Here is a 14,011-nt window from a genome sequence, read left to right as displayed (position 1 = left end):
AGCATCTTCAGAGGAAAAAAACAAAACTGTGTCCTGGAATAAGACTGGACATCCAGAACCATGGCAGAACTACAGAAGAAGAAAGAGCCCTCAGGAGCCTGCCGGGAGCAGGGCTGGGCTGGAAAGACGGGGGAGGGGCTGATCATGCAGCAACCTGAGGCTGGTGGGCTCTCACCTAATCCACCTCCTCAGTGGATGCCAACTCTGAAGGCTATGCTACATGCCACTTACCAAGGGCCCAGGCCCTCAGTGTCAGTCTCAGTTCAAATGACATGTGATTCTACAAGAACTAGCATTTTAGAGACATCCATCGCCAAATATCCTCTATTTCTGTTTTATATTCAAGTAAAAAAAATAAGGACTATAAATTTGAATTATAATCTCAAATTCTAGACTGAAGGGGTAAGATCATGAACAACCGAAAAACGTAGGAATGGAAACAAAGACAGAAAATGCCACTGAGGACATGGGTGAACTGAGCTCTGGTCCATGACCGCTAAGCAGGCAAAAGGTTCCATGCTGCAGGCAATGTTTGCACCTCCCGTCACAAAGCCAAACATGGAAGAGCCATGATCTACCAAATCACTCCCAGCCACGTACCCCAAAACCTCAAGGTAAGGATTTCAGTGGACTCGTGGATGCCGATTAACCACTGTAGTCTCACTCACAAGGGACTAATGTGTCAACCAATAGATGGACAGTAAATAGAATGAGGTGTCTACTTGCAATGGGATATTACTTCACTTTAAAAAGGAGTGAAAATCTGATACATTTTATCACACAGATAAACAAAGAAGGCATCCTGCTAAGTGAAAAAAGACCAGGCAGGTCAAAACACAGGGTGAGACCTGTGTTCTGTCGTTGTCTATTTTTTGTGGACTTTTTTTTTTTTAAGAAATGTTTTCATATTTCTCTCGAACTTGCTATATAGCTGAGAACAACTTTGTACTCCTGGTCCTCCTGTGTTCACCTCCTAAGTACTAGGATTAAGGCACGCACCACCATGCTGAGTGAGGTTCATATCATTTTGCTTTTATAGCAGGACATACAATTGGCAACTGAGAAGAAAGTTCAGATGAGACCATGGAGTGGAAGTAGATGGAAAGTGACCCTTAACAGGAATAGAGTCGAAAAAGTTCTGGAGGCAAAGGGCAGTCAGTGATAGTGGAGGGTACCCTGATCACGTGCCATACCACTGAAGTGCACATATGAGCATGGTTAAAAAGGCAAACTATGTGAGATATATAGATATAGATACAGATAGGTATATACACATGCATATGTATTTTATGTTTGTGAGTATTTTGCTTGTATGTATGTCTATGTAACATGAGAGTGCCTGGTACCCACATATGGTTGAAAGAGGGTGCTGGGTCCCCTGGAACTGAAATTAAAGATAGTATTTTGCCATGTGGGTGATAGGAATTGAACCCAGGTCCTCTAAAAGAACAGTTAATGCTCTTAACTGCTTGAGCATCTCTCCAGGCCCTTGTTATGTAAATTTTACTACAACCAAACATTAGAAAAACAACAGTACAAAAATAATAATTTAGCTTTGGTTTAAAAAAAAGTTAGGGATAGGAATAGCAACTGACCATGACTTTCCTGATACCCAAGGTTAAGACTGCCTCAGATTTCTAAGCAGACTTCCTGAGGTAGGAATGACCCTGTTTTCCTTACTCTTTAATGGCGTGCCAGAAGCCAGGATTAAAGTAAATGGGCACTGTAAGTCCTCACTTCAAACGAATAAATGGATAAAATGCAATCCCCAGAAACTACATAAAAGCCAATGGGGGCAGGGCACGTCTGTAAGCCCAACACTGGGGAAGAGAAAAGAGGAGAGTCCCTGGGGCTCACTGGCCAGCCTATCTAGAATGCAACAGGTTCAGTGAGGGTCCCTGGGGCTCACTGGCCAGCCTATCTAGAATGCAACAGGTTCAGTGAGACTATCTCAGAAAATAAGGACAGTGATAGACAAAGACAGTCAACATCAACCTCTGGCCTCCACACACACATGAGCATGCATGAACAAGTAAACTCATACATGGACACACATCACACACACACACGCACACATATGAGCATGCACAGGCAACTGTACTCATACATGGGCATATGTCGTATACACACATACTCACACACATATATATGAGCATGACTGGACTATTTAGGATGTCCTTCTATATATATGTTGCTTTTATTTTATTTATTTATTTAATAAATAAATTTATTGGTTGATTAATAAAGCTGTTTTAACCAATGACTTCGCAGAGTAAAGCCAGGAGGGAAATCTGAATAGAGATATTATAAAGAGAGTAGGCAGAATCAAGTGTAGAGTCCCAAAAATATGAGTCTATTTCCACGTTAACCAAAGGTCAGAGAGTTGGAACTTACCCCTAGTTCCTTCAAGGTTATTGTGCTTCCACCTCAAACAAAGGTCTCACCTAGATGTAGACCAGAGAGTTCTGCTCTCTCAAGGTTATTGTCAACAGACGTGGCTAATAGCCAAACTTTGTATTCCAGGCATAGAGAAGTAGATATGTTCCTACCTCAAGAGTCTAAGGATCCAACTAAAGGTCTAGTTCCTTTATGGAGATAATGTTGGATTCCACCCAGGGAGTGATTTGCCTACAGAATGTTTTGGTCTAGAGAGTGAGCATGACTTGCTTTGTTCTAGCAGCAGAATGTTTAACTGTGGATGTAGCCCATGACCTTCAAATGGCATGTTCATTTCCTTCTATCATGTTAATGTAATTTTTTGTCTTACTCCTACCTTTTGGGGTCAGGGGTATTTTAAGCATTTGGAAATTAAACACAGGCGAATTTCAGTACTCACTAAAATTCCCTCCCAATACCATCCTATGTGTTTCTCCATTTTATTATTTTCATTCACGTCTTCAGATTCTTTACTATATTTCTAAATCCCCATGCCTCTTCCCTGGCAAGAAGTACTGTTGTCGAGGCTGGCCCCCAAAAATCAAGGGGACACCATGTAGCTGTCAAAGGAAAAGGATGCCAGAACCTTACCAACCTTACCAGTAGGCTACAGTCTCGTGGTGATACATAAATTAATAGAAATGGGTTAATTTAAGATGTAAGAATTAGTTAATAAGAAGCTTAAGCCATCGGGTCTGGGCAGCCAGGAACAAAAGAGCAGTCTCTGACTACATAATGACACCCAATGTGGGGCAACTACATCCACAGAAAACTTGAGAGAGCTGGGGAATACGTTCTAGACACAAAAGAACAGAGTTAAGCATGGCTTCTTGGCAGCAGCATCTTCTCGGGCGGACTCTGTTTGCTAGAGGCAAGCAAAGATGCAGATCCTTTAAGAGAAGACTTCCTGACACAGCATTAGCAGCAAAAACTGCTCAGCTTCTTTGAAAGACAGCTTCCCGCTTAGAGCACAAATAGCTTTTGTTCTTTCAGGAGGTCCTGCACTTAAATGGTGTCACTAGTTGCTTAATGTGGCATAGACCTGCTGCATTCCTGGAGTTGGGATGGTGAGTATGACTCACAGAGGTGATAAATGTGCCTCCGCCATATTGGGTGGAGCAGAGCCAACAGATAGGGCTGAAGAGTTGGTCCTAGCCACACCCACCTAGCATTTTTAAAAAAAATGCACTCCTGGTTAGAAAATGATTACAGATATGCAATAAAAACAGATTCACACATAAAAGACCTCTAAACAAGTCACAGTGTGTTTTAAAAAAAAAATGTTTGTAGACTTGGGAGAAAGAAGAAAATGAGTACAGACAGTTATAAAAAGAAATTGTTTAAAAAAATAAAACTCTTTAAAGTGACAGTAAAAGTAATATAAAAGAGATTAAAGTAAAGAAAAATAACTCTTATAAGATGGAATATACAGAGAGAGTCTAGATTTTATATATTATTGTGTTTTCTTTGAATTTTTTGATTGCAGAGAGATATTTGAATCTGGGAGCTGCTAAGTTAAACCAATGTGAAAGTATCTTGATTTCAAATTTTGAGTCTAAGTATATGTTACTTTGGAAATATTTCCATAGAAGATGAGAACCTATGGATTCCTTCCAGGCTAATATGGTTTGATGGAACAAGACTCCCCAAAAGGTCTCCATGAACCCAAAAGAATACTTTGCCTAATAAACAGTAAAAAGCAGTTTGGAGAAAACTACACCCAAATTCCCAAAATGATTGTTTATAAATGTTTGTTTTCATTAAAGGAGATATGATATAAAGATAAATAATTTATAGTGGTATGGATCTTGGTCTATTGATACAAATTTAAAGTCAATTTTGTTGTAAGTATACTTTACTCTTATTTAAGGTATTGTGTTTGTGAAGCTTATTTAAAATGTAATGTATAGTTAAGAAATAGAGATTAGTAGATAATCATCTGTAATAATCAAACTTTTACTTATGTTAATTAGGTTTTCTAGCTATACAGAGATATATTTCAGTTAGATAGGTAATCTTTAGTACTTCAAAAACTTACAGAATGTGATATTTAAAAGGTTTTTAAGAACTTAGACTTTTCTCAACAGTGAGACATGTCTGTTTCTGGCAGCACCAATTACTTCAGGGAGGTTGATGGGCATTGAAGAAATTCGTCATGGAATTTGCCTTCAATATGACAAGGCTAACCATTTGGGCAAGAAACTGCTCTTGCCTGGACTTCTTGATGTTATGTTGTATGAAATGGACATGCAGGACCCACAGAAAAAAGACTACTGAATTTGTCAAAAGAGGTGAGACAGTCCTTCAGGGTTCCTGCTTCATGAAAGAGTCTGGCAGACATTCTGCAGGACACAGAGAAGTGACTGACAAACTGCCAATATAGATGGAACAATCTTTCAAATTTCTTGCTTCATGGAAAAGTCTGTCAGATACTATGAACCTGTAGGCTGAAGATAGATGTCCCAATGTTACAGAAGAACTTTGGGTTACTGTTCAGGAAGTGAGATGTCTCTGTCAATTCTAGAGTTTGGAAGTTGCTTACAATGTACTTCCTGTTTATGTAGGTAATATTATATCCTTCTGGCATCTTTGATGGAGTTGAAAACAAATAGTTATAGTTTTTCTTTGTTATGATAAAAGATAAATAGATGTCAAACTTTACAGTCTCAAAGAAATATTGTAACTATAATTCTTGCGTGATAATTATTTTGTATATGTTATTCTACTGTGTTAAAGTTAAAACCTTCCTTTTTATTTAGACAGAAAAAGGGAGATGATGTGGATGTCTTTCTGTATATGTGCTGCTTTTATTGGTTGATTAATAAAGCTGTTTTGGCCAGTGGCTTAGCAGAGTAAAGCCAAGTGGAAAATCCAGGCAGAGATATATAGAGAGAGTAGGCAGAATCAAGGAGATGCCACGTAGCTGCCAGAGAAGGGTATTGGAACATTACCAACCTTACTAGTAGGCCACAGCCTCATGGCAATACATAAATTAACAGAAATGGGTTAATTTGAGATGTAAGAGTTAGTTAATAAGAAACATAAGCTAAACAGTGTTGTAATTAATATAATATCTGTGATATTATTCAGGTCTAGACAGGTGGGACAAAAAAGAGCAGTCTCTGCCTATGTAAGGGCAAGTGTACACATACATGAACATTTATCACACACACGCACACACACATGATCATGCGTGGACAAGTGTACTCATACAAGGACATACATCACACACTCACAATCACACACATACATTCACACACACATATGAGCATACATGGGCATATATCATACACAAACACACAAATAAATTTTCATTTTGGTTTTTCGAGACAGGATTTCTCTGTAGCCTCGGAGCTGGAACTAGCTCTTATAGACCAGGCTGGCCTCGAACTCACAGAGATCCACCTGCCTCTGCCTCCCGAGTGCTGGATTAAAGATGTGTGCCACCACACCCAGCACAAATAACTTTTTTAAAAGAAGGAACAAACAGGTGTGGGTGTGGCGATATTTACCTGTAATCCCAGTGCTCAGAGCTGGAACCAAATCAGTCACTGTGAGTTTGACACCTGCCTGAGCTACACAGTTAGCTCTAGACCAGTTCAAACTAGCTCAAAAACCAAAGCAAAATGAAACAAACAAATACATAGACCAAAACAGCAACAACAAATCAAAAAGTACATGCACACACTTACATAGGGATTTCAATATTTAGAAGGACACAGGCTTTGCATCATCTAGTGGACCCAGGAATAGGAAAATCCATCTTTTATATCCCCAACCTCAGGGACTGGTAGGAATTAGCGCTTGGCTGCCTGGCCCTTGGCTTGTGACCTGGGCCGACATCTTACCCGAAATGTCTGCTCCGTCTTCTCTCTGTGGGACACCTGATCCAGGGTGCCATCTGTCTGACTCCTTTTCAGGCCTGTTGTGATATCAGGGACATTGCTGAAATCTGCAGAAGACAACAAGGACAAAAGACACAAAGGTGTGGTCATTCCCAGTGAGCAGTAATGGTTGCCTTAAGAGTCGACCCTAAGAGAAAAATAGAGAAAGGAAGGAAATTGCCGTCCTTAAAGACGCCAGTGTGTCTGTCCTATGCACACAGCTGGTGCCTGCAGGGGCAGATCTGGGACCTTGCTGACTGACAGCAGCATTTTCAGGGCTTCTGGAGAAAGAGAAGAGCATAATAATGGCTTCCCTGCCTTGTCACCTCTCCTGTTGTGGCACAAACCGCTGCACTAGGCTCTCAACTCCAATAATGCCTTTGGACCAGAAACCTAACAGCAATGACCTTTGTTGGTAGCTCCCTATTTTTGGCTAGGAGAGAACAAAATTGCCAGAGATATCTTGGAAAACAAATGACGTAATACCACAGACACCACTGGCAAGTCACAACTTGTTCACTTGAGAATGTGATTCCATTTCTGGCACCAATTGCAGCTTCATCCCGAGAGCAAACCCTTGCCAACCTCCTTGTATTGGTGGTGAGTCTTAAAGCCTACACTTATTATATATACACGCCCGCTTCAACAATTCTCTCCACTCAATTTCAAGTTAATGAAATTCCAGAGAGATGGAAAGACCTGCCTCTACACAAAAACGGCACAGGTTTTCCTTCCAATTTGATAGACTCCCCCTCCCCCCCAGCTAGGAAAAACCAGATGGTTTCAGATCCCAGGCAGCTACAACAAGTAGTTAGACCATCTGAGTAGGTCGAGCTCCAAAATAAACTAAGTGACAATGGGACTGTAGGGCAGGATTGGGCAGAGAGCCACCGTAAGACCTGGAGATGCTCAGCCTTGACTGGTGCGGAAGGATGCAAGCACTCAAGTCACACTGAAGATGGCGTAGGGGTCTCCAGAATGCATCCCAGTCTTCTACAGAAATCTACAGCTCCACGTTCTCTTTCTCCTTGCCTCTTCCAGCATCTCCTCCCTCCCTGCATGGACACCAAGTCACACTCCAGAAATTGTCACTATAAAATTAAACAAGCCAGGTGAGGTGGTACCCATCACAAAGGCAGGAACAGACCCTGGGGAAGCTCTGATTAGCGATGAAGGCAAGTGTGTCTGGGATTGCCTCTCCCAGGCCCCTATCACTACATGAAGCAACCCCTCACTAGCAGGTCCACTACATGATAAAAGGAACACTAAGCAAAAATGTTCAACCTCAGTTCCTCCACTATGGTCACCTTACTCTGTTGTGTTCTCCCCTTTGGACAAGGGAGATCAACTTTATCATGAATACAAGGAAAATCTTCCTGTTCCCATGGACACAGCAACACAACAATGCATTGTTCCATCACTCGCTCCATCCATCCATCCATCCATCCATCCATCCAATATGGGCTTTTTGTGCACTGGCTATTTCCCATGAGACTATGAGAGGTGCTAGAGATGCAAAGATATGGAAGACAATCTTGGGTCTGCTCATGGGAGGATATAAGCCATGAGTGGGGAAAAGATTGAGCTTAAAAAGAACACACAGGGCTGAGAGGGACTCAAGAAAAACTCATTCTCCTTGCACATTAAGGGGTTTCATAAAAAGGAAATGCTTGACAGAGACTATAAATCTGAGGGATGCTTATTTGTCTTAAATATATAGGCAATAAGGCAGGGCAGGCAACAAGGGAATTTCATGAGTGGGAACCAGCTAAGAAAAGCCAAGCTGAAGTCAATCAGCGACTATGATACATTTGTATACAGAAAACTGCCTGAGATACAGGAATGGGAGGAGAGTAAGGCATGGGCAGCAAAATAAATCGGAAGTAGATGAGGTAGAAGGATACAGATGTTTACAAAATAGGGTAAGAGTAAACTTTAAAAATTTCAATAAAATGGGCAGAGAAATGACAGCATTTGAGGAAATGAACCCCACACAGCCCTTACTTCTATAAAGTGCAAGATACAGAACGCAAACTCATCTGAAGAGATGCTGGATTTAGTGTCTTTGGTGGTTCAGCTGATGGGAAACCCTAAAGAGGGCAAGGCATGGAAATTTCAAGCCTACTTTTGGCAAAGCTAAGATACAACTAGATCTTCCAGCAGGAGATGGTCAGCGGTCCAGCCGAAAAGGTCTTCACAGATGTGGACCTGGATGTCACTGGGATACACCTAGTAAGTCATACATGACACCGCCCACATACATGACACCTCCCAGAGAAAGTATAAAGATCCTCTCGAAAGGACCAAGGATTTCAGAGGGCTGCAGCTTGGTTGGTAGAATACATAACAAGCATGCACAAGGCCCTGAGTTCAATCCTAGGAACCACATAAACCAGGCACAGAGGTATTTGCCTGTAATCCCAGCAGTAAGGAGGTAAAGGCAGGAGGATCAGAAGTTCAAGGTCATCCTTGAACATAGCAAGTTCAAGGGACTGTCTCAAAAACAAAACAAAAAGACAAAAGAAAGGCTAGGTCTCTGGAAACACCAATGCAAAGGATGTAGGAGAAATAGAGGCAAAAAAAGTCAGAGAAACACGAAGAAAAGTAGAGTAACATCACAGAAGCCCCACAACGGGCAAGTACATCGCCTAGGTAACAGAATCGGATTAGCATTCTGCTGCCTTCACCCTGTAAACAGCAGGCTCCATCAAGCACAGGAAATATGACACAAAGGCCGTACATGTTTTTATTCACAATGGAGACTGTGACAGCAGCCCTCTCACACCTGGCAGGTGCTGCATGCTGGGGACAGAAACAAGACTCAGTCTCCCATCCCAGGAAGGGTTCAGACCACAGCCCTGGAGCCTGAGGGGCCAGATGGATGCGAGTGAAAATAGCATGGGAGGTGTGGGAGTGGGTGCCGAGCTAATTCTGAGTCATCCATTGAATATATTCACAAAACTTTGGAACTTATGGGAGACTTTCCCAGCCACCATAGGTCTTATAGGCTCATTGACTTCCCAAGACCATGCCGCAGGTAAGGAAGAGAAAGGTGTGGCTTGTACCCAGGGACTGAACATGGATATACATCTTGTTAGGACCCTGTCCACTCCAAGGAGCCCCTCCACCACCTTCATCTCCTTAACGACAGAGAGCTTGTAGGTACTTCTGGTGCTTTCTGTGAATGCAAGCCTGGGCAGGCTAGCCCATGGGAACCAACTTCATTGCACCATCCCCTGGGACCCAGAGAAGGGTGCTCTAGACATCCCTGAGAGCTGCCTCACCATCCAGATGTCACAGGCACAGTGTATCTTAACACATAGAATCCCCAGGATGTCAATCATGAGCTAGCATTGTCCTGGAGATTGGCAAGACTCTAGGAGAGCCATGCTCGACACAGTCGATGGCTGGCAACCTGCCTTCAAGAGTCTAAAACTTCACCAGTGACCTATGTGGCAGCTAGTATCAGTCATCACTTTGACAGATACCTAGGAGACGAACCTGTGGGCATGTCGCAGGGGGTTTCTAGATTAGGTTAATTGAGTAGGATGACACACTCTGATTGCTGTGGCACCATTCAATAGGCTGGGCAGAATAAAGAGACAGCAAGCGGAGGACCAGCATTCGTCTCTCTCTGCTTCCTGACTGCAGAAGCAATTAAGCAGATGCCTCTGGCTCTCACTGGCTGCTGACTTCCCACCTCGATGGGCAGTAGCCTCAGATTTCCCTAGGTTCCCTTTGTAAGGAGTCTTGCCACAGCAACAAATGGGGTAGTAACCTGTGCAACCCACATGGGGCGAGCCCTGTGTGCTGTTTCTAGAGGAGAAAGAGGGGGGAAGTGCATTCTGGAAGAATCGAAAACCAGCAATAAAAAAACAGTGTAGGCTGGCCAAATCTGAGCGCTTGTGTACACAGCTGCTTAAGTATGCTGGGTACTGAATGCCTACCCAACCGCCACACCCACATGCTGCCCACATCCTAGGCAAGAGCAGCTAAAGTCAGGACATACATCCTAATTCTAGGTTTTACCTGACCAGGACTTCTCATGCTGGAGGGGATCCTGTAGGGTCACACTAAGTGTATGCTCCCGCCCACACTGCACCCAGTGCTGTCCAGGACCCATGATAGCAGTAATGAAAAACAGCCAAATTGTAAACCCGTCAACAGAGCTACTTCTGCATGTGTTAAATTTATGCCCTTGTCTGTCTTGTGTGCCTTGTGGAAATCAAGTCTGGGGTGAGGGCTTGCAAATTGAAAAGCCTACCATTTAACATGGCCAGCAAGAGCTTCTATTTGGCAGGTGAGAGAACCAAGACGCAAGGAGCTACGTGAGCGTCTACTCCTCCACACACAATTTAGAGAGCTCAGCGTTGAGATGGGTGCCAGGCACCGAGCGGTCATCAGGCACCGTGTCAGGAGCCAGCCGTGCTGACTTCACACTCAACTGCTTTTCCTCCTTGAATCAGAGGTATTTTCTAGAGGTGGACGACATGCCAGCCAGTCTGTCACGGAAAGCCATTGCCTCTCTACTATACCATATGCCCGCCAGTTCTTGACAGACAAGCAGGGAAAACACAAGTCTTTAGGTAGGCGACACCTAGTAATTCAAAGTCTTCCTGAGCTATGTGTCAGCACATGCCCCATTAGTGCCACTGGCAGAGTCAAATCCTACTCAATTAAAGGGCAAAACCTGCGCTAGAATAGCATCTTGGGTACCAGTTTAAAAATAGAAACGCCAGGAAACGCAGGAGTTGAGATCGGTCCCATTCACGTACGTGGTGGTTTTAATCTAAAGATTACAATTGTATTGCTTCCAAATCTGAGCTAGCACATTTAATATGCAAGACAGCATCAGTTAATGTGCAGGAAAGTAGGTTTCTCTGTTTACTTCCTGTCCTGTAAGAAGCAGTACCTCGTGTGAACCCTGATAAGGAACAAGGAGGAATTCTCTGAAACGGGAATAGGGGAAACTCGAAGCGGACCTGTGGGCAGGACCATCCCTGTGGCATCCACCCTGCAGCTTAGTCCTAAGGAAGCCTCATTTGAGGAGTCAGCTGTGTTTGTTTTATATAGCTGGTATGTCCTATAGTCCCGGGTAGCAAAGGAAGAGGGCTTGCATTCTTTCCAGCCCCTGGACAGCTCCCCAAGTGGCAACTGACAAAGGTTAACTCCAGGCTGCTCGTGGCCTCAAGGACAGGAAGGGATGTTGGTTCTGGCCTTGAAGTTGTTGGGGTTGAAACCTGCCTAGGACAAGACAACTGAATCTAGCGAGCTAAGACCCACCCTATCCAAAAATCTGAGAACTGTCGGTCCCTGGGTCCTCAGGAGCAGCAACTACAAATGAAACTCAAGGAAAGACCCCAGATGGCATCCGGCAACCATGCTCCAAACAAACAACAAATGTAACTTGTAGGATGTAATTTCCTTGCATTTTTGAGGACTTAACTATGGAAGTCGCTACAGTGTGCAAGTGTAACCCAGAAGCCATGTTTGGGAAAGGACTGCCCCTGACAATGCCAGGAGACGGGACCTGATGAGGTCCCCGGGATATGACATCAGTGCACCAGAAAATGACTCTCAGTGGTGTGCACACTCTTCTCTCTGCCTCCTGCCACGCGAGGATGCGGAGGTCAAGGCCACTGGTTGGTCAAAGGCCCAACCTACTAATGTCCTTGGACTTGACCTTGGGTTTGAGCTTCCAGAACTCTAAGCCAGTTTTTCTGCTATACAAATCCCCCATACGGATGAGGGAGGCAGTCACAGCTTTGGGCTGTGCTTCAACGTGGGGATGAGTCAACCACAGTTGGAAGGGCAGGCAGGACAACTTCCGTTTAGTCCTGGAGACTCCGCCACTGAACAACTCCCTTTCCAAGTATATTATAGTATACTGACTGCAATGCTGTCGGGTCCAAAGACCCTGTTTTGATCATGCATTTTCCCTATCCTGAAATAAAAACTATATTATTAACTACCTCCACAATTCCTAAAGGGCCAAGTAGACTGACCACATATGCCACAAGGTGAAAAGAGTAAGTCAATCTGTAGCTCTTCAAGTTGTGTTCCAATCTGTAAATGGCAGACCTAAGGACTCTGAAGGCCATCTGTAGGCCACTCACACCTGGCACTGCAGCGACACAGGGACCTGTACCGGCATTTTATCACAGACAACTGCCAAGGTGTGATGGGATTGGAGGGAGGGGTGCCAGAGTGATAGAACTTCCATAAGGCAGAACCTCTTGGCAACGTTCTCAACGAAACAAGCGGACGTCATATTTCCCTTTGGTTACCGTATGCTGCATGCTGTGGAGAGGCCAAGGCCCCTGCGGCCTCCAAGAGGTGGTTTACATTTACTTAGAAACAGCACTAATCCTTGGCTCAGTTCCTTTGTGTTTTCTCCTCTGCGTCTTGATCTAGATCCATCTAGGAGACAGATCTCTCTGGGCGTGTGTCTAGGAAGTTTCTAGATTAATCTAGTCATGGTGGGAAGACTTATTGTAAAATGCAGTTAGTACCACCCCATGGGTCGAGACCCTAGACTGTTTAAAAAGGAGAGAGGCAGCAAGCACCAGCATCCCTTTCTCCCTGCTTCCCAACTGTGGATGCAACAGGATCACCGTGCTCCAACCACCGTATCTTCATGGTCACGATCAACTACAAACCAATACATACCCTTCCTTAAGCTGCTTTTTTTTTAGGTATTTTGGCATAAGGACAAGAAAACTAATACAATGAAAATCCCAAAAGCTTCCTGCAACATGTGAGATTAATTTGAGTCCTGTGAGAGGTCCTTCGTCTACATGCATTCATCAGCTACTGGCATTCAGACGACAGTTTGTGTCAACTCTGGTCTCACTCTGCACTGTAACCAGAGAAATCTTATCTCATTCAATTCTTCTTTGTGCATCTTTTGCTTTTTTCTTCCTCAACTACAAATGCAATTTGAAGAGAAGATCAATATTTGAGTAAGTCAAAGCTGCCGGCTAACCAATAGCTCTTTATACATACAAAATTGAGAGTCCTCCAAGCCAGCCCAGCTATCCCACAGTTCCCTGCTAACCCAGTGTATGAAAAGGCAGCATAGAGAACACACCAAATGTGGAGTCCGTTTGCAAAGAATGCTGGGAAGTGCCTCCATTTTAGTCTGAACTCTATGAGTTTTATATAACCGGGGCTATTTTTAACTAATTTAGATTCCCTGAGTTGTATTCAAGTTTTACTTTAAAGCACAGTGGCCTATGGCACCTTTCATTAAAGACATTTACTGTGCTCTGTTGTCCAGGCAAATATTACTCGCCAATTGTCCAAGAAACAGGATGGCAATAAGATACTTAAAGGAAATAATAAACACACGTTTCAGAGGCTGAGAAAAATAATGGAACTGACCCCATTCAAGGTTAAGCAAGTCCTGACCTGACTGCCCAACCAAAAAAACATTATTTAATGCCACATGTTATTATTACATAAAAATTCAATCTACTTATCTGACTGTGATTTAAGATTCTGTGTGTGTGTGTGCATACCTGTCTGTCTGTCCATGTATCTGTGTGTCTGTCTATGTGTGTGTGTGTGTGTTTATCTGTCTCTCTGCCTGTCAATGTGTCTGTGTGTCTGTCATGTGCATGTGTGTGTGTGTGTGTGTATTTCTATGTGTGTATAGGTGTTTATGCAGGGGAAGGTACACACATGTGTGA

At 43.4% G+C, this 14,011-nt stretch overlaps 1 protein-coding gene across 2 annotated transcripts in view; it reads right to left on the bottom strand.

The window, feature by feature from the left end:
* Tiam2 (TIAM Rac1 associated GEF 2) overlaps positions 1-14,011 on the bottom strand; it is a 129,712-nt gene that overhangs the window by 41,065 nt on the left and 74,636 nt on the right. For both annotated transcript variants that reach the window (XM_041680056.1, XM_041680057.1), the window contains one exon: positions 6,285-6,388. In XM_041680056.1, coding sequence (XP_041535990.1) covers positions 6,285-6,388 — 104 coding nt within the window. The remainder of the gene's footprint in view (positions 1-6,284; positions 6,389-14,011) is intronic.

The sequence above is a fragment of the Microtus oregoni genome, unplaced genomic scaffold, assembly GCF_018167655.1.
Source record: "Microtus oregoni isolate MIOR12 unplaced genomic scaffold, Mior012 000033F_ref0000390, whole genome shotgun sequence".
NCBI classification, from domain to species: domain Eukaryota; kingdom Metazoa; phylum Chordata; class Mammalia; order Rodentia; family Cricetidae; genus Microtus; species Microtus oregoni.
Note: the sequence above shows the minus strand (reverse complement) of the source record. Positions and strands in the feature narration are given on the sequence as shown.